This window comes from Pyrus communis, chromosome 1, assembly GCF_963583255.1.
Source record: "Pyrus communis chromosome 1, drPyrComm1.1, whole genome shotgun sequence".
Lineage (NCBI taxonomy): Eukaryota > Viridiplantae > Streptophyta > Magnoliopsida > Rosales > Rosaceae > Pyrus > Pyrus communis.
The window spans coordinates 35,906,501-35,931,085 of record NC_084803.1 but is presented as its reverse complement, the minus strand read 5'-3'; the positions used below and the strand labels follow the sequence as shown (position 1 = coordinate 35,931,085).

General features: G+C 35.0%; 3 protein-coding genes across 3 annotated transcripts; 1 reads left to right on the top strand and 2 right to left on the bottom strand.

The window, feature by feature from the left end:
* Positions 1 to 2,068: 2,068 nt before the first annotated feature.
* Positions 2,069 to 5,649, top strand: LOC137713602 (TPR repeat-containing thioredoxin TTL1-like). Its single transcript, XM_068452928.1, has 7 exons — positions 2,069 to 3,256; positions 3,360 to 3,555; positions 3,659 to 3,831; positions 4,034 to 4,367; positions 4,475 to 4,679; positions 4,787 to 4,887; positions 5,277 to 5,649. The coding sequence occupies exons 1-7, from the start codon at positions 2,247 to 2,249 to the stop codon at positions 5,427 to 5,429; spliced, it is 2,172 nt and encodes a 723-aa protein (XP_068309029.1). The 5' UTR covers positions 2,069 to 2,246; the 3' UTR covers positions 5,430 to 5,649.
* A 5,625-nt stretch (positions 5,650 to 11,274) lies between these two features.
* On the bottom strand, positions 11,275 to 12,713 carry LOC137718546 (uncharacterized). Its single transcript, XM_068458102.1, has one exon. The coding sequence runs from the start codon at positions 12,624 to 12,626 to the stop codon at positions 11,511 to 11,513; it is 1,116 nt and encodes a 371-aa protein (XP_068314203.1). The 5' UTR covers positions 12,627 to 12,713; the 3' UTR covers positions 11,275 to 11,510.
* Positions 12,714 to 17,937: 5,224 nt separating this feature from the next.
* Positions 17,938 to 20,204, bottom strand: LOC137715330 (transcription termination factor MTERF8, chloroplastic-like). The gene is made up of 2 exons (XM_068454621.1): positions 18,856 to 20,204; positions 17,938 to 18,180 (listed from the first exon to the last, which is right to left on the bottom strand). The coding sequence occupies exon 1, from the start codon at positions 20,012 to 20,014 to the stop codon at positions 18,875 to 18,877; it is 1,140 nt and encodes a 379-aa protein (XP_068310722.1). The 5' UTR covers positions 20,015 to 20,204; the 3' UTR covers positions 17,938 to 18,180; positions 18,856 to 18,874.
* Positions 20,205 to 24,585: the final 4,381 nt, after the last annotated feature.

The following is a 24,585-nucleotide window of genomic DNA, read 5'->3' as shown; positions in this document are numbered from 1 at the left end:
ATATCATATCAGATTATGTGGTACACCTTCTACATTCCAAATATTAACAATTGATAGAATCATATGGTGCCGTCCTCAGCCTAATTTTTTTTAGAACTTGTGAGGTTGTTGTTGGGGTGTATAAGCCGGCACCGACTAGATATGTTACCACAAGACATGATGGGCGCAAACTCATCAGGACAAATATTCTCACAAGCTTTCCAAACCTTCAACTTCAACTTGTTTTGCATATATATATATATATATGGTCCTACAACATCGCATACCAAAACACATTCAAACAGGCATGGACTTAGTCGCATTTTTGTATAGAACAAGTTTGGTCGACAGTCCCATCTATTCATGCATAATGCATTACACAATCCGACAACGACAAGAATTATCATGTACCAACCCATTGGTCTTTGTGTAAACAACCATTATGTTCACCTAATACGTAATTTATCAAATCGATAAATATAGTTGCAGCAAGGGAACTTTTTGCAATTAATCTAATTAGGCTATGCAATTTTCAAATTAATGCAGACTTATTTTGTATAATGGCGATCTCAAATAAGATTAGTAATAGTTCCAATGGTTTTTAAATCTAATTTCCTTTCTCAAATTGGTGGTCAATTATGCATCCTTGCCATTTCTTTATTTGGTAGATACATTCATTTTATTTGTTAGGAATTCAATTCCAATATTATTTAAAATTTTCATTTCTCAGATTGAAGATCAATTAATATCCTTGTCATGCTTAATTCTGGTAGAATATGCTTAATCTTATAATTTTTTTGTTTGAGTACATCGATATTTTTATTCTGAGGAGAGGGAAAGTTCGGCTAACAACACAATGGGCAACCTAATTTAGTATCGAATTCGTCATCTACGGGATTCGAGCCTAAGACCTCTTATTTTCAAGTGAAGAGGAATACGACTATACCGTAGTACTGAGTGACAATCTTATAATTAGATTAAACAACTTTCTTACATGGCATCCACAAAGCTCCTTCCCAATGTGATCATAACCGATACCTCTAGGTTCTTGAAGAAGTTTAAACAACTTTCTGAAAACTACAAACACTTCATATTATTTCAACACACCAAGTTTCGAATGTGAGTTGAGCTTCCCTTTACCTTTTCATAGTGGGGGAAGATCTTTCAAATTGAAGTGTGGATTAAAAACTGGCCTCTTGCTTTTAGGATACTTCTAAAAATCATTTGATTATCATATTTAGGATAACAAACATACACTTCTTCTTAATTATGTTCGTTTTTTCTATTTGATTCATTTTTATATGATCACCAAAAAAAAAAAGGTGCATAATTTCCCTATTTTAGGATAACAAACACACACTTATGCTTAAGAGATAAAATCCAGTGAAAAAAATAATAAGAAATGAAAAGTGATGTTTAATTGGGAAAGCTTATGTTAGAAGACTCAACTTTTCCGTAGCAGGTGTAATGCATTGGTGCATTGGTGCATTGGTGCATTGGTCAACCTCTCAGTTTCTCACCAAAAAGTCGAACAAATACTAAAATTTTGAAATGGATTTAACAAACCACTTGTTAATTTCTTGTTAAATCCACATCGTCCAAATTTGTCTCATGCTTTGCTAGTATGTAATTGTCTCGCATCTCAGCGGTACACATGTCGTGTGCTTTGTCAAAAAAAAACAAGAGCCTTCGCCACCAGAAGATGTTGACAAGTCCCTTTTTCAATAGCGTTCAACTTCTAAACATATCACCTTTAGCTGTAAAATATTGAACAGTACCGCTCTTTCTTTTTTATATTTTTAACATTATAATTTTACAGATTTCATACCAATTGGTCATTAGTATAAGGATTTTGGGAACCCTAAAAACAAAAAGCATTACAGTAGGGCTAATCCTTTTTCTTTGACACGCTAATTAAGCTTATGGTTTTGACCCCACACACACACCCACAATACACCGGAAAAAAAAAGAAAAAAAAAAAAGATAAAGTTGGTTTCTTGGAAGCCACTCTAAAGGAGGCTGTGAGCTTATTTATACACCTTTTGGATGATATTCTGGTTCACAATAATCCTTCAGGGTCAAGCCATCTCTTTGTTTTTTCCCCCATATTTTTTAAGCCCGAGTCTTTCTTTTTTGTCCTTATTCATTTAGATTGTTATCTGCTAATATTCACATTCCAGATGTTATATTAGTTTAACATGGATTTTAATACATCTGTCTTCTAGAAGTAGCTTCATCTATAGGAACCAAAAACTTGAAGGAAAAAAATGGCAGATATGGCAAAGTACAAGGTGAGAAATGAATTGGGTTGTGGTTTTATGGGTGGGATTTTCCAGTGCAGAAGCTACTGGCCTAGAAAATCATCTGTTCATTCACTACCCTCCTCAAACACTAGCAAAAATGATTTGAATCCACCAGTCAGTGATGAGTGCTCTTCAAAGTCTAATGAATCAAAGACCCAACCAACCAAACCCACACAGCGTAGTGCTACTGTAATCTCCTTGAATTTGGGTAAACCTTCTCCCAATTTCGACTTGGAACACGCCAGGAAGCCTAGCTTGGGCCATCCAAGCCCTTCAGCTTGCCACCAAAAGGTTCAACCAAGAAGACATTCAGGTGCTGCAAGAAGCTCAACTTTTTCATCCAATGGAGCAGGGCAGATCAAGGTGTCACAGCAGCATGACTTGGCGAAAGAGATGAAGCTAAGAAGGGCGTCCACTGCTGGCTCTGCAGAGCTCAGTAAGAAGATCAGTGATCACCAGCAAACCAATGAAAGCAAAGCTGTAGTCCGAGCCACTCCAAGTAATTTAATTTTTACAGGACAGGGGAGGAACTTGAGGCAGCTGGGCGTTACCAATCAGATAGCAAGCAATAGTCCCAGTGCCATTTCAATCAAAACTCTGGCTTATCATCCTAGAAACGTAGAAGACTCAAGTTCCACACCTAACCGAAAACTAGGAAGCAATGTTGTGATGGGAAACATTGTGAAGAAAAACAGTGATGATTTTGGAGGCATTGCATTGAATAAGTTGGACCCTGAGGTGTTGAAGTCCATGGGGAATGAGGCATACAAGGAGGACAGATTTGAAGAGGCCTTAGCTTTGTATGATCGCGCAATTGCGTTGGATTCAAACAAGGCAGCCTACTATAGCAACAAAGGAGCAGCTTTGATTGGTTTAGGCCATCTCATTGAGGCGGTTTTCGAGTGTAAAGAAGCAATCCAGATTGAACCCTCTTACCACAAAGCTCATCATCGGTTGGCAACAACATATCTCAGGTAACATGTTTTCCTGCAGGACACAAATTTTACGTCTTGAGTAGCTTCACCGTGTTGTCTATTAAAACATTTGCTTACACATGACCATTACTCTGTCATTTAGACTGGGAGAAGCAGAGAAAGCATTGGATCACTACAAACACTCGGGTCCATACGCTAAATCGAAAGACATTGACCAATGTCAGGCTCTTCAAAAATGCCTCAGCAGGTGCGCTGAAGCTCAGAAATTACAAGAGTGGAATGTTTTGCTCAATGAAACCCAACTAGCAATTTCCTCAGGTGCCAATTCAGCTCCACAGGTAATTAGCTTTTTTATTTAGTCAATCCCTAGTTATGCCAAAGGTTAATTAATTTAATCGGTTAATCAAAATAATTAATATAAGGTTGTTTAATCATGAGTAGGTGTTTGCTCTACAAGCTGAGGCCTTGCTGAAGCTTCAAAGACAACAAGAGGCCTATGCCACCTACCAAAAACGACCCAGTTTTGGCATTGATATTTGCACCAAATTTTTTGGCATGGCTAGTAGTGCCTATCTGTTAATGATTGGAGCTCAGGTTTACTTGGCTGCTGGCAGGTCAGTTGATTTAAATTAATTAGTACGATTAATATAACATAGGATTTTAAATATGTCCTGCATTGCATCACAAGTTAGGTTGGTCCCTATAATTTATTTGCATCCAACTTTATTTATCTGCATCCAGTAATTTAGTATTACTTTATCTTAGTTCAGATAAAATGTCAAGATTTTAACGTCATAGAGCTACGGGGGTTGGCAGGTTTGAGGACGCGGTAGGTACAGCTACAAATGCAGCATGGCTCAATCCAGGTGACAAGAACGTTGGTATGGTGGTGAAGAGGGCTAGAGCTGTTGCATCAGCCCGAGTGAGTGGTAACCTTCTCTTCAAGGCATCAAAGTTTTCGGAAGCGTGTGTAGTATATGGCCAAGGACTACAGCACGATCCACACAATTCGGTTTTGCTATGCAATAGAGCAGCTTGTCGTTCTAAGCTTGCACAATTTGAAAAGGCCATCGAAGATTGCAATGCAGCACTCGATCTGCAGCCTTCTTATAGCAAGGCCAGGCTGCGCCGCGCTGATTGCAACGCCAAGGTGAATTGTTATTACTTGAAAGCCAAGCATACTTTCTGCACAGAAAATTTCATGTGTGATAACCCTTTACTAATTAGTACCGTTCTTTTTGTTTTGTTCTATCTCAGCTGGAGAGATGGGGAGCTTCAATTCAAGATTATGAGATGCTGATAAGGGAAACTCCTGGAGATGAGGAGGTTGGAAAGGCTTTGTTTGAAGCCAAAATCCAGCTCAAAAGACTACATGGCGAAGATATTGAAGACGCAAAATTCGGATCAAATTTGGTTCTTGTTTCCAGCAATGAGCGTTTCAGATACTTTGTGACATCCCCAGGTAGCTATATATTCTTCCCTATTTTCTAAGTGCTCAATGTTCTACTTTCTACCTAAGTAGATAAGAAAGAAGTTCACCAAACTAACACCTCATTGTCTCACCAACAGGGATGTCTGTGGTGCTGTTTTGTAACAAAAGTAAACAAATGAAAGTGTTACAAGCCCTGCACCAAGTCTCCAAAAGATTCCCATCTGTTAATTTTCTCAAGGTTAGTTATTACTAAAGATTATATGGGCAAAAGGAACATTCACAAACATAACTTGTTGCGAACTTTTAATAGAAAGTAGAACTAGGGACACTAAACAAACAATAAGTTGTATATAAATTATGGTTTAGTGTAAAGGTGGGCATAGTCTGGTTTTGGCCGGGATCGGAAATCTCACTGATGGTGTCAATGTGAGATTTCCTCAGGACCAAAACCAAACCATTGATCCCATCAACCGACCTGGTCTACTTTTGAATATGAATTTGTAAATTTTAGTTCCTATCCAATTTTATTTTTTCAATACAAGTTTGTTACCGGTTCTATTTCTGCATATTTAATCAGCTTATATTAGTATTGTTCTTAACATTCAAAGTGATTTTTTTTAAATTCAGGTGGAGGTAGAAGACCATCCCTACCTGGCCAAAATGGAGGATGTGAGCACAATCCCAGCATTCAAGATATACAAAAATGGATCAAGGGTCAAAGAAATTCCAGGCAAAAACCATGAACAATTAGAAAGCTCAGTCAAATTGTACAGCAGTTGATCAGGATAGTTAAATTAAACAGAAGATAAACAAAAATTACACTTAATATATGGTGACTGGCAGCAGAAACTTCACATCTTCCAAAAGAAGAAGCCCACATGACAAACTTAATCCTTTGCGTGCAGTGCACATAAAAAAAAAGGATGGGAAGAGAATCAATGTAATCATAGATTAAATTTAAGGAATATGGAAATTTGAGTGGACTTGAATATGTATACCTTCGTGATTCTTTTTTATATATATATATATATATATATATATATTTTTTTTTTTTTTTTGTTTTGTTTCTGTTCTCCCATATTGTAAGATCTCACATTGCCCAGGGGAGTGTATTCTGTAAGCCTTATATGTATATTCTCATCTCCACCTAGCACGAGGCCTTTTGGGAGCTCACTGGCTTTGGGTTTCGTAGGAACTTCGAAGGTAAGCGAGTTCGCACAAGAGCAATCCCAGGATAGGTGACCCACTGGGAAGTTCTCGTGTGAGTTCCCAGAAACAAAACCGTGAGGGCGTGGTTGGGGCCCAAAGCGGACAATATCGTGCTACGATGGAGTTGAGCCCGAGATGTGGTGGGGACCTGGGCCGGGATGTGACATTTGGTATCAGAGCCAATCCCTGGCCGAGTGTGTTGACGAAGACGTCGGGCCCCTAAATCCAAAGCGGACAATATTGTAAGATCTCACATCATCTAGGGGAGTGGATCCTGTAAGCCTTATATGTATATTTCCATCTCTACCTAGCACGAGGCCTTTTGGGAGCTCACTGTCTTTGGGTTTCGTAAGAACTCCGAAGTTAAGCGAGTTCGCGCGAGAGCAATCCCAGGATGGGTGGACCCACTGGGAAGTTCTCATGTGAGTTCCCAGAAACAAAACCACGAGGGTGTGGTCGGGATCCAAAACGGATAATATCTGCTACGGTGGAGTCGAACCTGGGATGTAGTATGTTTGCACACCAACATGTACTTGGTTCAAATGAATTGTGGTTTGATTAAAAGTAAGTATTTGAGATTTGTACTCTGTTTGTTAATTTTGTTATTTTAAAAAAACATAAATTTATACAAGCGAGAGTTGAGAAGAGAAAGTTGATGTTAACTTTGTTATATTGATAACTTTTGTTTTATACAAGCCATAGTAAGAGGAGAATTTGAACCTAGGATATCATTACCGCTGCCACTAGAATAGTTACAACTACTACGGTACTACCTCTCATTTATGGAATAATACAATAAACATCATTCTACTTTAGGTTAGCTAAATAAGAAACTTCACAAATTTAAAAAAATTAAATTTCATCATTTCAAATCTTATTATTTTAAAATCTTAAATTTTCTCATCTAAACAGAGTTGCACTTGTTGAAGAATATAAAGTCCGGCCTCAAAATTTTGACAAAATCAACTTATATTTCTTCTACTACTAATCACACTGGGCTTGTACCCAAAATTGGGTTCTTCTCTGAATTTCAACTTTTGGGTATTCATTGTGATTTGGACCTGATACATAGAGCTTTAGCCACAAGTTTCAGCTTCATCAGTACCAATATAGGCAACATTTTGACTGCATTTTTGTTAAGTTAAAATCACTTTTATTAAAAGATACAATCTACGGGGTAAAAACCATGAAAAGAAAATAGCAAGAGTGACAAAAACGTAATAACTTAGACAAACATTTTTTTACACCGTAGACTGCATCTGTATTAAAGATACGACATGTAAGGTAATGATTTTAAGATAAATGGATAACATGCATTCAAGAAGAGTGGCAAATAAATAACGTCCAAACTTGGAACAAATGGATAACATGCATATAGAAAGAGTGGTCAAAATATAATAATAAGGTAAATTTTCAATTACATTATAGTATGCTTATCTATTGACTTATTTTTAGGTAAAATCTACAAGGCAATGACAATGAAACAAAAAATAAAATGCATTAGGAAGAGATAAAAATGTAGGTCTGGCAATTCCTGACACGACCCGATAATCCGACACGACACGACACAACACGAAATTAACAGGTGCTCGGGTCGACACGATAACGAATCAGGTTGTTATCGTGTAACTCGATAAGCACATGTTAAGATTACGGGTTAGTTCGGGTATACACATGGGTAACACGATACACGATAAGCAGAATATTAATTTAATAATTTTATAACCCTACAAAAATACTATAATAATTATATATATTAGTTTAACAATTTTATACCCCTAAAAACTATAATAAATAAATAAATATATATATATATATATATATTAAATTAACTATAATAATTATAATAATTATATATACTATAATAGTTATACCCCCAAAATATTAACTATAATAATTATATATATATATATATATATTAAATTTTAAATTAAATTTTATACCCCTAAAAACTATAATAATTAATATGCATCATGCCGCCCTTTGAAGAAAAAGGGAGGGAAAAATGAAAATTATAAGAAAAGCTGAAAAGGAAACAAAAAAGTGAGCGAAAGATGGGACCTAGTGGTATTTTCAATTTTGCTTGCTACTAGTAGGGTGGGTTTTTCCACCGTGGTCAAGTGTGCACTTGTTCTTGTTAAGATAAGATCCGACAGCTGTGTTCCTGACACGTGTACGTTATTTACCTCTCTCTCTCCTCTTTTTTCTTGAGAAAATTTTCATTGTAACGGGAATACAAATAGTACACCATGTGTTTTAATAGAAGTGGTGAGAATTTTTATTTTTTTAAGTTATTAACTTTCTATCACACATATCCCACTATTTTTATAATGACACGTGATGTGCTACTCCGTGTACCGATCAATTATATGTACAAAATAAATAGATTTAAATCTACTTAATAAATATATATATACACACACACACAGAATGCATATTAAAACACATGGTGTACTATTCAATGGTGTGAACTTGATGGGATATGCATTCTACGAAACTAGTTTCAATGATCCAACTGTCAAACATGTTTGTATACTTACAATGATTGAATTCAATGATTTTTTACAGCTACACTCCTTGACCCTATGTGAATACAATGAATGAACTCGATCTTCAATTTAAAATATTTACACTAGTGGATACTACAAAGTCTTATGTTATATTTAATGAAAGTATGAATAAACTCTAAGTGTTAGTGAATCTGTCGTTTTGATAGGATACGCATTCTACGAAATTAATTTCAATGATCCAACAATCAAACATGTTTGTATATACTTTGAGATCGAATACGCCAAAAATTGCAAAAAACAGACATTCAGAGATCAAGTAACGGGAGAAAAGTTTTCGACGGTTATCATTGAAAAATCATAATTTAACGGTTATTTTAACTCCGATTTTGATGATTTTTTACAACCGCACTCCTTGACCCTATGTGAATACAATGAATGAACTCGATCTTCAATTTAAAATATTTACACTAGTGGATACTACAAAATCTTATGTTATAGTTAATAAAAATATGAATAAACTCTTAAGTGTTAGTGAATCTATCGTTTTGATGGGATACGCATCCTACGAATTTAATTTCAACGATCCAACCGTCAAAATTGTTTGTATATGCTTCGAGATCGTATACACTAAAAATCACAAAAAACAAACATTCAGAGATCAAGTAAAAGGACAAAACTTTTCGACGGTTATCAATGAAAAATCACGATTTAACGGTTATTTTAACTCCGATTTTGATGATTTTTTACGACTACACTTCTTGACCTTATATGAATACAATGAATGAACTCGATCTTCAATTAAAATATTTACACTAGTGGATACCGCAAAATCTTATGTTATACTAAATGAAAGTATGAATAAACAAGTGTTAGTGAATCTATTGTTTTGATGGGATACACATTCTACGAAACTAGTTTCAACAATCCAACCGTCAAACATGTTTGTATATACTTCAAGACCGCATACGCCAAAAATTGTAAAAAACAAACATTCAAAGATCAAGTAATGGGACAAAACTTTTCGACGGTTATCAACGAAAAATCACAATTTCAAGGTTATTTTAACTCTAATTTTGATGATTTTTTACAGTTACACTCCTTGACCCTATATGAATACAATGAATGAATTCAATCTTCAATTTAAAATATTTACCCTAGTGGATACCACAAAATCTTATGTTATACTTAATGAAAGTATAAATAAACTAGCGTTAGTGAATCTATCATTTTGATGGGATATGCATTCTACGAAAATAATTTCAACGATCCAACCATCAAACTTATTTGTATATGCTTCAAGATGGCATACGCCAAAAATCGCAAAAAACAAACATTCATAGATCAAGTAACGAGACAAAACTTTTCAACAGTTATCAACAAAAAATCACGATTTAACGGTTATTTTAACTCCGATTTTGATAATTTTTTACAGGTACACTCCTTGACCCTATATGAATACAATGAATGAATTCGATCTTCAATTTAAAATATTTACACTAGTGGATACCACAAAATCTTATGTCATGATGATCGATGAAAATTGAGGATTTTGTAAAAGGAATAATATGCAAGCTTTGAGTTCCATTGGCAAGGTTTAAACTTTTGAGAAAGGCTTCACAACCTTGAAAACAAAAACTCTTTCATTTTGCATATCCTTGCACATTTAAACGACAAATGTGTTTTAATGTTTTGAAGTAATATTTATGTGGCAATGTGTGGTATGTGAAAATTTAAGAAAAAAATACATTTTTCTTAAAGGGTCATAGCGGGTCGGGTCACTTTACCCGTTGGGTAAAGTGACCCGACCTGTTAAGGATCCGTTAAGATAACGGGTGTAACACGACACGACCCATTAAGATAACAGGTGTTACACGAAAACGACACGAACACGACAGACACGACCTGTTTGCCAGGCCTATAAAAACGTATCAGTCGCGACAAATTTCGGTATAGATAGACAAATGCACATAAGAAGACACGGATCAAAAAGTGACAATTTAGAAAAACTTATTAATTACATTGTACACCCATTTATATTTAAGATAGAACTTACTTATGCTAATGGATAAAATGCATAGAAAGAGTGACAAAAGGACATCAATTCTCTCTCAAAATTAAGAGCAGTTAAAGAACTAATGGATAAAATGCATAGAAAGAGTTAGGATCCCTTTGAAGCTTGTCTTTTTGTTCATACTCTGTTTTGGAGTTTTGGTAGATTGTTCAAGCACTACATGAGTAAGGTGCTGCTCTGAGAATCCCTCTGCTGTTACTCAGAGTTGCTGGTTGATATGATAAGCTCATGCTTCTTGACCCTACAATTCTGACGAAATCTCAGTTCTTTTTCTACTTGGAACATTCTCCTTGGTTTGGACACTCACCATCGCTAATCTAAAAATCTCCGTCTAGTGCCGTTTAGGTCCCACCTAACGTCGTCCAGGTCCTGCCTAGACACTAGCCAGCTAGCCATCGCTCTGATTAATGCCTAGACATTTAAAAATTAAGGAATGATGCCTAGACACCCGCCTTGGTCGTGAGTCACTTAGATAGAAAATAAATAAGTTTCATTTTGCATTTTATTTTTTCAATAAATTGTAAGAGATTTATTGCATACTTAAATTACACACATTATATTATTATTCCCCATGTTTTCACTATGTTCCAATACATTATAATATATGTCTTTTTATTTTGTAGTTTATGATGAAATTATATATATTTTAAGTATAAGCAGACATTTATTTATACGAAATATAATAGATTTACTTAAATTCGTCTAGCCCGCCTAGGCGCTATGCCCAGCCTGCCGCCCGACTAGAACCTAGCATCTTTTAGAACCTTGCTCACCACATAATAAAAATCACAAGTAATTTCTGATTTCTTAATTAAAAAGATATACATCACGAAAATATAAAATGCTGGCATAACCCTTTTCCAGGAAAAAAGGAGAAAAGCTGTACATGTAATAATCTAGAGCAACAAGAATGAAGCAAAAGTAATGCTAAAGGAGCTTGGAATTTACCAGTTTCCCGCTGAATAATTCAGTGGACAAACCAGCTCACAAACAAAAAAAAAAACAAAAAAAAAAACAAAAAAAAAAACAAATAAAAGCAGAAAATTAACAGAACCAAAAAAAAAAAAAGCATCATATCTTCCAACTTCGACTCCTGGAAATTGCTTCCTTCAATCCACCAACAACCCACGTCTCCTTTGCAATGTCCGAAGAAATATTGTAGAGATCAGAATCATATGCCATCACCACCAAATTCTCCATCTTCTTTTTCTGCTTGTCTTCCTCCATTAAACTCCTCAGTGTAACTTTTGCTTTTTTCTCTTCCTTCTCCAACCCATTTTCTCCTCCTTCATCGTCGCCGTCTTCTTCTTCGTCTTCGTCGTCTTCTTCTTCTTCTTCTTCTTCTTCTTCTTTCTCTTCTAGCCATGTTTTTGCAGGGGCGGACCTGCACCTCATTAGCAACAAAGCATTTGGCGGTGGAACGGCGGCTGCTGGAGCTTCAGAAGTTGATCCAATTCCGACACCGTCATCGAAATTTGGCGTACAGTTTCTCTCCTTTTTGTCCTCTTTACAAAACCCATTACTCTGATTTTCCTGTAAAACCATAAACCATTTGGAAAACACAGTCCTAGAGCTACTCTGGTCAGAACCGTCACTAATTCCCACACCACCCGCATGGTTTTCTCGACCGTCTCTGTTTTCTTCCTCATCTTCTTCATCTTCGTCGTCGTCGGAAGTTATATCGGATTCGTGAGGAAAAGAACCGAAACACCTAAAATCGAACCTGATACTTCTCAAGCAAGTCAAGAATTGCATGACTTCTTTCTTGAACCCGAAAGCCTCAGCCCAATTGGGTCTCCTCTGTTTCCTCTGTTTTTTGTTGTTGTGAATTCTCTCAATCTCTTCCATCACTGACTGCCAGCTTTTGCACGAGCCTGACTTGTGCCGGACTTTGATTTGTCCGGCACATGTGACTTTTGGGGACGTGGGCTCAGAGATTTCCGAACCCACGGACTTGGTCTTGGCCCACATCAGAGGACTAGCATGACCAAGACCGCTCCTCCCAATGCTCGACTTTTTTACGAGTTGATGCTGATGCTGGTGGTGGTGGTGGGGGTGGCGGCAGTTGGGCTCCGAGGGCCTTGCCGGACTGCAAATTGGTTTCGGCATGAGTTTTAGATGGGTTCTTGAAGGAAAACATACTAAGAGATCAGCTGAGAGTGCTCCCTTGGCCTCCCTTCGCTTCATATTTTGAATGTTTGTTGCTTTGCTGCTTCAATTTTCTCCTCTCTCTCTCTCTCTCTCTCTCTCTCTCTCTCTCTCCCTCCCTGTTTATGTTTCTCCTTTTTTTTTTAAGATCATGTGCTCTGCTTTGCTTTCTTGCTGAAATTGTGTGTTTTTTGGTTTTTGATGTGTGTTCTGGATGGCCTTTTAAAAGAAAGGAGGGATTTATCCTAAAACAAAAACAAAAAAGAAAGGAGGGAGAGCTTGACAGCTTTCCTCTGCTTTTGCCTTTACTTGATGTATTTAACATCTCTGTCTTTGCTTTTTTCTCTTTTCCTAGTTCCTATTATTTTTTTTGCAGTAATTGACATTACATCGACTAACAATCTACAATATTTACTATATGATCAACATTTGAGAGATTATTCATTGATGTTACTAAACACCGACCAAATATCAATCCTATTGTAATAAGCATGGACAAAGTATTCAACTGTTTCAAGTACTATAAATTAATATCTGATAACATTTAAATTGATATTCGCTATCATTTAAATTGATATCTATTAGCATTTAATATTTTTCCTTCAATAAATATAAAAAAATATTATGAATTGTATTAAATACTGTAAATTAATATTCGATATCACCAGTATTTTTCCTTCTAACACTACTTTTTGCACCCTTTGAAATGGGGTCACAAACATTGCTTCTTTCGTGGCCTTCACTTTTTCTCTATGCTTCCATAACATATTCAAACTTTTTTTTAAGAAAGGTGCATGGGAAAGTTAAGGGCCACGAGCCTTGTTTAATTATGCAATCATACCACCAACTTGTGAACCCATGCCCTATATTGCATTGCTAGTGCCCACAAAAGCAAGTGAACAACTACCAAACCACTTCTCTTCATCTTCAATGGAACCCCACAAGAGTTGGAGAGGTCTTCTTAAGTCATTCTTAGTGATTTCACACCCTTTCATTTTGATGGGATGTGTAAATAATTGCTTAGTGATTGAGTTAGTAATATGTCATTCAATAAAATCACTTGGTATAACTACCATTATGGTAGAGTCAAGCCAAAGAAAGAACATTGTTCTGTTCATTCCTCTCACTTATTCACCTGCAAATCACAATGTGACATATTTACAAACATATCTCATGAAAAATTGGAAAATATATTTCTATAACCATGTCAAAAGAAAAGAAATCATAGGTAGGTGATAGAAATGAAAAAGAAAATATCACTCAAAAGTTAAAAACCATTTGCAAACACGTAGCCAAGATAGCTAAAACAAAATACTTAACCGTTTAAATATTGAATATCACTCGAATAAAAAAGATTAAATAACATTTATAAGTTTAGATAAGATTGCTTCTTAATCTTCCAAAGTATTGAGAGACATTACCAAACTTACATTTATGTTCTAATTTTCTATCCCTTCTCTCTCCAACTCTCTATAGCCAAACACAAGATAGTAGTGGCGGCTGGTGAGCTTTGATAATATGAGCAACGCATTGTTTAACTGAATTTCATTCAGCTAGCAAACACGAGTTCAAATCTTCTGCATTTATTTTGTGTGTGACCTCTTTGTAGCATTTATTATTGATTAACATGTGTTCATAAACTTGATCCTCCTTAACTTTGTTGTCATAAAATTAATACGCCAATTAATAATAGAAGTCACATAGACAGCACACAAAATGAATACAGAAGATTTGAAGTCAGTAAACCCAAGAAGTTGTGAAAAGCAAAAAGACTAGAAAAGAAAGGATGGGATCCGCAGAGTTCATCATCAAAAAAGAGGAATGGGATTAGGCAAAGTGTGGTTGTGATGATGAAGTGATAGCAATGCACTTGAGAGCGTGGAAAAAAGATGACCCCCTCTAACCACTACTTGCCTTAGGAATTTAGGATTAGACTTTACTTTTATTTGGGGCCTTCCATGCATGTATATCCGAAAAAGGTCTCATACTCAAATCCATGTATTATATTACTCTCTTTTCCTTTTCGATTCACATTGATAGAGTATAAAATCCCATATCATTAATCCCAAGCCTTCAACTATAATATAAAATCATGTACCTCTCTATTGATTCCATACTAGTTGATTTTGACTTGGATGATGTTTAAGTTTTAGCATACGTTTAGAGTAATATACCTGATGTTAATTGATTCTGAATTGGATGCTCGAGTTTTAATATAGGTTCGTAGCAAGCAACTCTGCCACACGTTACTTTACTTCAGTAAGTAAAACTAGTTCATGTATTTGACTAAACTAATCACACATAAGGGATCCCAAATCGTATATAAATTTTGTAATCAGGATGCAAGGCGAGAGTAATATGAAAATGTAGCACCACTTAACGTACATAGAAGCTGGTCAATTGATATTTGTCTCCACTTGATTGAAGATGGTCTAAAGTTTACATAATTGCTTTCCTAAGGTCCTCATTTGAGGATCTATGAGGTTCTTTTTCATATGAATCCTCAAATTAATCTTATGGTAGATTAAGTTATTAACTTAAATAATTCTTGTTACATCGGTACACAACAATTCTTCGAAGTGATTAAATTAAAACAAAATTTTAGCATAAAATCTTTCGTCTTCTTCCATGTCGTCTTTCTCCTCCACATTCCCTTCCTTTCTTGATCTCTCTCTCAATTGTTCACTCTCCTCTCCTCCTAAGTTTTTTTTTGTTTTCTTCGATGTGATTAACAAAATTCTCGCACAAAATCTTTCGTCTTCTTTCCCTACTGTCTTTCTCCTCCACATCTCATTCCTCTCTCCTTCTCTCTCTTGATCGTTCACTCCCCTTCTCTCCTCCTAAGTTTTTTGTTTTCTTCGATGTGATTAAATTAAAACAAAATTCTTACATAAAATCTTTCGTCTTCTTCCCCCACTGTCCTTCTTCTCCACATCCCCTTCCTCTCTCCATCTCTTCCTTGATCGTTCACTCCCCTTCTCTCCTCCTAAGTTTTTTGTTTTTTGTTTCGCATATGAAAAAGGGAGAGGGACCCTTTTTTTTATATTTTTCACCGTCATCAAAAAATTTCATATGAAAAAAGGGTTTACACATATGAGAAAAAGGGGATGCCAATTTTCGAAAACAATCTCAATTTTTTTTGGTGCTTTGTAACTAACTAAGCTTGAATATTATTGATAAAAGATTGGATGAAATTAGATACATAAGTTATTATGGTTTTACGCAATTGGATTTGTTGGGTTTAGATATTCAGTGAGGAGACTAGGTTTTGCAGATAGAAGGGATTTGACATGAAGTGAAACGTTCTTCTCTCTTCTTGTTTTTTTGTTTTATCAATAGTATTTTGTTTCTGTGTAACAATAATTATTTAAGTTGATAGATTAAGCTATCATAAGATTAATCTGAGAGCTCATATAAAAAACCAAAGTCACATGTTATCAAAATGAGGACTTTAGGAGAGTAGTTCTCCTTAAGTTGAACTTGTATGGATGACATAGATGATATATATTTTTGTGATAAGTTAAATACTTAGTTGTGAATAGTCCACATATGTTTAAAGTGCAAGTCACAAACACTTTTGAGGTTTGATGTGCTGTCAAAGCTATTGCAATGAGTAGGATGATTTTCGTGACAGTATTTTCTAGTATGCACCTATACTCCGGGAGTCTTGGTCATTTAATATTTTCGTTTCATTTTGCCTTGCGCTTATTAAACGCGGAATACAACAGCTATCCAATTCCGTCCTGTGTGTACCTAACATAGCACGAAACCTTCATTCTATCCTATTTTATTCCGTCTTATTTCATCCCATCTACGTACCAAACACTCCTTAAATTCTCGTTCAAAATCTTTGGATGCACATCTAATCATAATATAGTTTTGAGTGAAGTGCCGATTTAGTCCTTGAACTATCACCTCAGTGAAAATTAAGTATTTGAATTAATTTTTTCAGTAAAATAAGCCCCTAAATTCATTAAAATTGCTAATTTCATCCCTACTATTATATTCAAAGCTATTTTATCCAATTTTTGGTCAACGTAAGTCACTTGACACACTTTAGAGTGTCTTACCGTCATTTTCTCCCCTATAAGCCCTTAACATTTTATATAGGTTACGAATCTAACGTCTAATATACCCTCCAAAGTAAACTTCATACACAATCTTTTTATGAAAAATTATCAATCTAACCTCCAATGTGCATTACATGCAAGTAACGTGACTTAAATTGATGGGAAATTAAATATAGTAACTTCGAATCTAATATTAGGGATGTAATTGACATATTTCTATAATTCAAGGACTGCTTTTTCTAAAAAAAAATAGTTTAAGGACCTAATTTTCACTTGGTGATAGTTCAGAGACTAAATTGACACTTTACCCTATAGTTTTTGCATAAAGAGTCCAAGTGCTTGGTACACAAACATTTTTTTGCACAAAAACCAAAGCCCTTCGAAGGGAGAGAAACTTTCGTATCACATAATGCATACTTTAGGAATTGGATTTTCATAAGACCATGCGCACATGGATATTCATGGTATCATGTGATATTCTAAACCACTCTAATATACAAACAAGTTTGAATTCGAGTACAAGGCAGCGAGCACACTACTTGACCAATCAACTAACCAACATTTAATACTAATCATGCTCACTTAATGGGTAATTTTCTGTTCATTTGATCCTTAAGTTAAGATAAAAAAGTTCAAAAAAAAAACATGCCGGCCAAGCAAAGCCAGCCCAAGTCTAAAGTTTGCGAAAAATAATGGAGAAAGTACATCTATGTTTGTTGACCTATTTCTTATCTTATGCATCATTGAGAATTTGAGACACGTAGGGTGAAGTGAACATGGATGGAGAAGTTGAGTTTTTAAAGTTGTGGGAGGTGAGAGGTGGATGATGTCACCCTCTCGTTAACACAATGATTCCTCCTATATCACTACCATTCTCAAACACAACGTAAACATGATTTACACCCTAATATTGAACTTTTATAAAATAATGAGACAGGTGAAACCGTGAAAGTTGAACGAAACAGTGACAAGGATTTAAACTCGGGTGCGTAGGAGGAACACATCCGCTTTAGATAACATCGACACTATATGTTTATTTTACACCGAAATGTTAAGGTTATAGAAACAGTTTGAATTGTTATGATGGTCTATGAGCTTAAAAGAGGAGATTGACTTTGAAATGGTAAAGATGGATACCATATTGGTAAAAATTAAAGCAATTAGGACTCTAAAAAGCTAGTAGTTGTATAGTCTAATCTAACTAAAAGTAGAGTTTCACATGTCCTTATATTGGTATCAGAACAGGAACAACCGAAAACCCCCTCTTCAGAGGACTGCCTTATTCGGTTATACACGGGAGGGAATCGAACTCATGACCTATCTTAATCCTAGTTCATTATCCTACCCTCCCTCACCGCTTGGGGTTACCTCACCGCTTGGGCTAACCCCAAGGGGTTAAAAATTGGGCCCTTTCTTTGGCATCCCTTACCACTTTTCATTTTGAGGTACAGAAGTATATAAGCTTTGACATTCATTCCCAAGTGTCAAACAGAGTTTTCTGTGGCCCTGCAATATGGTATCACCTGAGGAATTAATAGCAGCATTAGGTACACCTATAACTACAATCAAGTCAATTTTTCCATAGAAGCGCAAATGAGGCAAACGACAGACCCAAATGGTTCTAAATAGAGACATGCGCTTAACCCCAAATCATCTCCTATCAACGTCATAGGTATTGTCAATGAAAATCTACAGTGAAATTCAATATTCACTCTCAGATAGATGAACCCAATGAAACTGCCTGTATCTGGTTAGAGATCATAATGTTAAACAAAAAGTTTGCAGACTGCAATGCAATAAAGGGTTAATACCTAGCCATCTGGGAAACAAATTTATTTGTCACGATCACTAATATACAACCAAGGAAGACCAAAGTAGGAACATATGCAACCGTAAGAGTCAAACACACAGCAGAAACTGATAACCTTAGTTCAAGATATTGGTAACCTAAAGCCTAAAAGAGCACTAAGCATAACTTTCGAGTAGCAAATATCGTTACTTGTCCGATGATCACTCCTTTATATTGCATTCAAATTTTAAAGAATTTCAGAAATGCGGGTCATCCTTCTATCGCATTCAAAGTTCAAAAATTTAATAAATGAAGCAGGTATAACACATCAACAATAACATGAATTGAAAAGTAACAATTTTCTTAGAAAGACTAACAGAAAGAAACAGAAGTACACAAAAGAAAATACCTTAGTAACAATGAGGAGATCATGATTTCCCTTCATGCACTCTTCCTTCAAGTTCATTTGCATAAGGAATAACATATAACTCAGCAAACTTCTGTTTAGAGTATTTGCAGATTGTGATCAAATTATGTTTTTTACCAAGTAGTTTTTTCTTTTCGAGGATCTCCATAACTCGTAAACGTGGTTTCAGCCTGTGCTCGACACTATAAATAAGCAATTCTGGGCGATTAACTATAAACGAGATATCAAACTTGCCAGTGCTGAGTAGCAATTCTGCAACCTCCTTAATCTTGTTCTCAGATACCGCAAACACCTGAGGTACCCTCCTAAAAACCGCTGAGATATCATCTTCTGAAAGCCCCAAACTCTTGAAAAGCTTCACCTTCCGTTCCCATGTATCCACAGTCAGCGAAGTCATGATCCGAATTGCTGATAGGAACCTCTTGGACTTCATATCAAAACCCATCTCGTTAACCCTTTTAACAACTTCCACAATACTCTCCGGCTTATGCACAAAAAACCTTGGAAACTGAAAAATGTATTTGATAATCTGTGGCGATTTTATACCATAACTCTGTAAGACCTCAACATTGGACATCATTGTCTTCTCCAAGTCATATTTAAGAAACCACCCGGGCAACTTTAAAGCCTTGAGCACACGAGCATTCGATCCGAGAATCTTCTTCAGCACCAACAGAGCAGGGGCAAGCCTATTATCGGCACTTCGCCACAGAATCCAGGGGTCAGAGGACACAATATCGACAATGTCGGAATCCGAAAAGCCCAAGTCCTGGAAAACCTTGAATTTGGGTTTGAGGACAGTGTCAAGATTGGAAGTTAGAATCCTGGGGACCCTTTTAATCACATCTTCCATATGGGTCTTCGAGAAGCCGCTTTCTCTGAGAAACGAAATCACCGAACTAGAATCTGCAGGGCTTTTCAGAAAAGCGATTGTTGATGCGGCTTTCAAAGCGGCTTCTGGGGAAAACTGATGCTGGGTGATTAAGTATTCAGATACAGATATTTTGGATTTGGATTTCGGCTTTTCGAGTCGGGAGGAAGAGTAGAACAAGAGTGAGATTGAGTGGCAGAGAGGGGATTTGTGTAGCTCAACTGAGGTTAGTGAGAGTAAGATTAGCTTTTTGTTAAGCTGGGCTATCATATTTTGGGGGATTTTAGAAGTGATTTGCAAATGAAATACGGAGAAGTTGGAATTGAAATATAAACTTGCCTGGGATTCGTACCAAGTGGTGATGCCAAGAAGTATGCTCTGTGTCTCTGGCCAACTCCCGCTTGTTAGGGTTTCGTTCTTCCTGTATAAATTTGGCCCATACTCTTCATGTTCCTAAACCCTAAATCCTGATTTTTGTAATCTTTTTCTACTTTCAACTTACTTTCTTCACTTATATTGATTTTTATTAAAGAATTAATATCTTTTTAAACTCAATTTTATTACCTAAATTCTTATTTCAAATCTAATTCAAAATGTAAAGTTATGTTTACACTCATTCTTTTATAAAATAACATCTCTAATTGAATATATATTTTTTTTCAAAGAGGTGTCCTTTGCATTTCCATGGCCTTTTTATTTTTTTTTTCTCTCTCTGCGACCAGACCCAGACATTTGCTCTTTTTTTTTTTCTTTTTCTTTATGCTGATGCGCATAAGCAACAAATCAAACAATTAATTTCCTTTCATTTAACAACCGGTAAGCAAGTTTATAATCTAAGAACATTGATAAGCAATTTTTCTTTGAAATTTTTTCCATTTACGAGGCTTGCTGTGTTTCTGGCCAAGTTCGATTCAGCTGATGCTGACAAATAAATAATGTCTTTCGTAATCTGTCCACCTACCTCATTGCTAATACTTTGTGACGACACATTCATTTGCTAAAGTAAAGATGAACTCTGTCATCCCATATACTTCGTCAGTAGTAATCATACTACTGTTGTAATACATAAAAGTAGTAATTTTAAAATGTTAGCAACAATCTAGGTCGTGGTCCAATGTTAAGGTGTAAAGATTATTAAGGTCCTTGCAATGTCTGCAAGTCTGCAAGTCTTTGCAATGTGCTGCGTTGTGTTATAGGTAAACTAAAAATTCTTGTATAAGTCGAAAAATTGAAAGAACAAAAATCTTGGTGCTTGAAGTTTTGCATTTTTCCAATCATCACAAAGTAGTATAGTTTCCTTTTATATTGCGTTTTCATCTCGAAAAGAATCTCAAAGAAAGAAAAAAGTCTCATGAGCAGATGCCACCCCGTTAGTTAGTGGTTAAGGTTGATGAGGTTGGGCAATCTTTATCTGCACCAATAATCAAGTTATATGTCTTTGCAATATTAATCAAAAGTCCTTGCAATGGTGTTTTGATGCACAGATAGACACCGACAAAGAAAAACAAATACAATATAATATAAAAAGTATGAAATTTGACCCAAAGGAGAAGCAAATGAACAAAATATTCATAAATTGAGTCATACCTTAGTTGAAGGATTCAAAACTTCAAAATCACCATCTATCAATAGAAAAACTTGTTTAGGGTTTTAGCCGGAATGAACGTATGATAAACAAAGGGTGATGCAAGCGTTTAGTTATAGTGTGTGGGTTTGATAAATATGAGTTTTATTATTAATTTTATTTTGTACTTAATAGTAATTACATAATAGGGTAAAATAGACAATTAACATTTAAAATTTAAGTTGGATGTAAAAAAAGTTACATGGATTTAAATAAAATTTTCTTTTTTTATAGATTATATATACTCGTCAAAAATAGAAGTAAGGCTAGACTAAAAAGAAAACTAATGAAAAAATGCTTCAAATCTTTGCATTTTAATAAAAATTCGTATAACTCTAATTTTATTTCATAATAAGAACAAAAGAATAAAAAGTCAAAAAAAAAAAAAACATAAAAAAATCCCATCCTCCTCCCTCTCGCATCGCCTGCACCGTTTCCCCAACCCTTGCGAAGAAATTTGGTTTTAATATTTTCCCATGAAACATATAAAATTATGAAATTAATGAAACTATTGGTTGGAAAGGAAGAGGACTCAGACGAGACCAAGGTGGAGATGGAAGCAGATAGACGAACACCATTACCAAAAATCATCCAGTCTAGGGATAGGTAACGGTTATGACGGATAGGTAACCATGGTTAGTTATCCATAACCATTTATGTTCATATCTACATAAACGTTTACTCGTTGGGTAATTGCATAAATAGTTATATCCATACCCATAACCGTGTACCCATTTAACTATAACCGTTTACCCATTTAACCATAACCGTTTATAAATTGAAAGTTTCAATCTATGAAGGTCTGGGCGTATGTCAAAGAGGGCATCATGGCTTGGACTTATGCTTCAAGAAAACTTATGACTAGGCCTGGCAATTCTTGACACGATTCGATAACCCGACACGACACGACACGAAATTAACAGGTATTCGGGACAAAACTAATTTGAATGATCCAACCGTCAAACTTGTTTGTATATGCATCAAACGGGACAAAACTTTTCTACATTTATCAACGAAAAATCACGATTTAACAGTTATTTTAACTCCGATTTTGATAATTTTTTACAGCTACACTCTTTGACCCTATACGAATATAATCAATGAACTCGACCTTCAATTTAAAATATTTACACTAGTGAATACCACAAAATTTTATGTTATACTTAATGAAAGTATCAATAAACTTTTAATTGTTAGTGAATCTATTATTTTGATGCAATACGCATTCTACGAAACTAATTTCAACGATCCAACCGTCAAACTTGTTTGTATATACTTCGAGATCGCATACGCCAAAAATTGGAAAAAACAAACATTCAGATATCAAGTAACGGGACCAAACTTTTCGACGGTTATCAATGAAAAATCATGATTTAACAGTTATTTTAACTCCGATTTTGATGATTTTTTATAGCTACAATCATTGACCCTATATAAATACAATGAATGAACTCGATCTTCAATTTAAAATATTTACACTAGTGGATACCACAAAATCTTATGTTATACTTAATGAAAGTATGAATAAACTCTTAAGTGTTAGTGAATCTATTGTTTTGATGGAATACGCATTCTACGAAACTAGTTTCAACGATCCAACCGTCAAACATGTTTGTATATACAAAAATTGTAAAAAACAAACACTCAAAGATCAAGTAACGGGAGAAAAGTTTTCGACGGTTATCATGGAAAAATCACGATTTAACGGTTATTTTAACTCCAATTTTGATGATTTTTTACAGCTACACTCCTTGACCCTATATGAATACAATGAATGAACTCGATCTTCAATTTAAAATATTTACACTAGTGGATACTACAAAATCTTATGTTATACTTAATGAAAGTAAGAATAAATTGTAAGTGTTAATGAATCTATCGTTTTGATGGGATATGCATTCTACAAAATTACTTTCAATGATCCAACCGTCAAACATGTTTGTATATACTTTGAGATCGCATACACCAAAAATTATAAAAAAAAAAATATTCAAAGATCAAGTAACGGGAGAAAAGTTTTCGACGGTTATCATTGAAAAATCACGATTTAACGGTTATTTTAACTCTGATTTTGATGATTTTTACAGCCACACTCCTTGACCCTATGTGAATACAATGAAGGAACTCGATCTTCAATTTAAAATATTTGCACTAGTGGATACTACAAAATTCATACTTAATGAAAGTATGAATAAACTCTTAAGTGTTAGTGAATCCATCGTTTTGATGGGATACACATTCTACGGAATTAATTTCAACGATCCAACCATCAATTATGTTTGTATATACTTCAAGATCGCATATGCCAAAAATTGCAAAAAACAAACATTCAGATATCAAGTAATGGGACAAAAACTTTTTGATCGTTATCAATGAAAATTCACGATTTTACGGTCATTTTAACTCTGATTTTGATGATTTTTTTACAGCTACACTCCTTGACCCTATATGAATACAATGAATGAATTCGATCTTCAATTTAAAATATTTACCCTAGTGGATACCACAAAATCTTATGTTATACTTACTTAAAGTATAAATAAACTCTAAGTGTTAATGAATCTATCGTTTTGATGGGATACGCATTGTACGAAAATAATTTCAACGATCCAACCATCAAACTTGTTTGTATATGCTTCAAGATAGCATACGCCAAAAATCGCAAAAAAACAAATATTTAGAGATCAAGTAACAGGACAAAAACTTTTCAACAATTATCAACGAAAAATCACGATTTAACAGTTATTTTAACTCTGATTTTGATGATTTTTTACATCTACACTTATTGACCCTATATGAATACAATGAATGAATTCGATCTTCAATTTAAAATATTTACACTAATGAATACCACAAAATCTTATGTCCTGATGATCGATGAAAATTGAGGATTTTGTAAAAGGAATAACATGCAAGCTTTGAGTTCCATTGGCAAGGTTTAAACTTTTGAGAAAGGCTTCACAACCTTGAAAACAAAAACTCTTTCATTTTGCATATCCTTGCACATTTAATATTTTGTAATAGACTAGTAGTGTATGGATGTTTGTTTATTAGGCTCTTATTTTCAAGTGTAGATGTAGTACTTAAACGACAAATGTGTTATATGTTTTGAAGTAATATTTATGTGACAATGTGTGGTATGTGCAAATTTAAGAAAAAATATATATTTTTCTTAACAGGTCATAGAGGCTCATAACGGGTCGGGTCACTTTAACCA

Bases quoted from the DNA above. Each gene is read 5' to 3' on its own strand.
- LOC137713602 (XM_068452928.1), top strand. From the start codon at position 2,247: ATGGCAGATATGGCAAAGTACAAGGTGAGAAATGAATTGGGTTGTGGT. The intron at 3,257-3,359 runs GTAACATGTTTT...TCTGTCATTTAG, and splicing joins TTGGCAACAACATATCTCAG to ACTGGGAGAAGCAGAGAAAG. The intron at 4,888-5,276 runs GTTAGTTATTAC...TTTTAAATTCAG, and splicing joins CATCTGTTAATTTTCTCAAG to GTGGAGGTAGAAGACCATCC.
- LOC137718546 (XM_068458102.1), bottom strand. From the start codon at position 12,626: ATGAAGCGAAGGGAGGCCAAGGGAGCACTCTCAGCTGATCTCTTAGTA.
- LOC137715330 (XM_068454621.1), bottom strand. From the start codon at position 20,014: ATGATAGCCCAGCTTAACAAAAAGCTAATCTTACTCTCACTAACCTCA.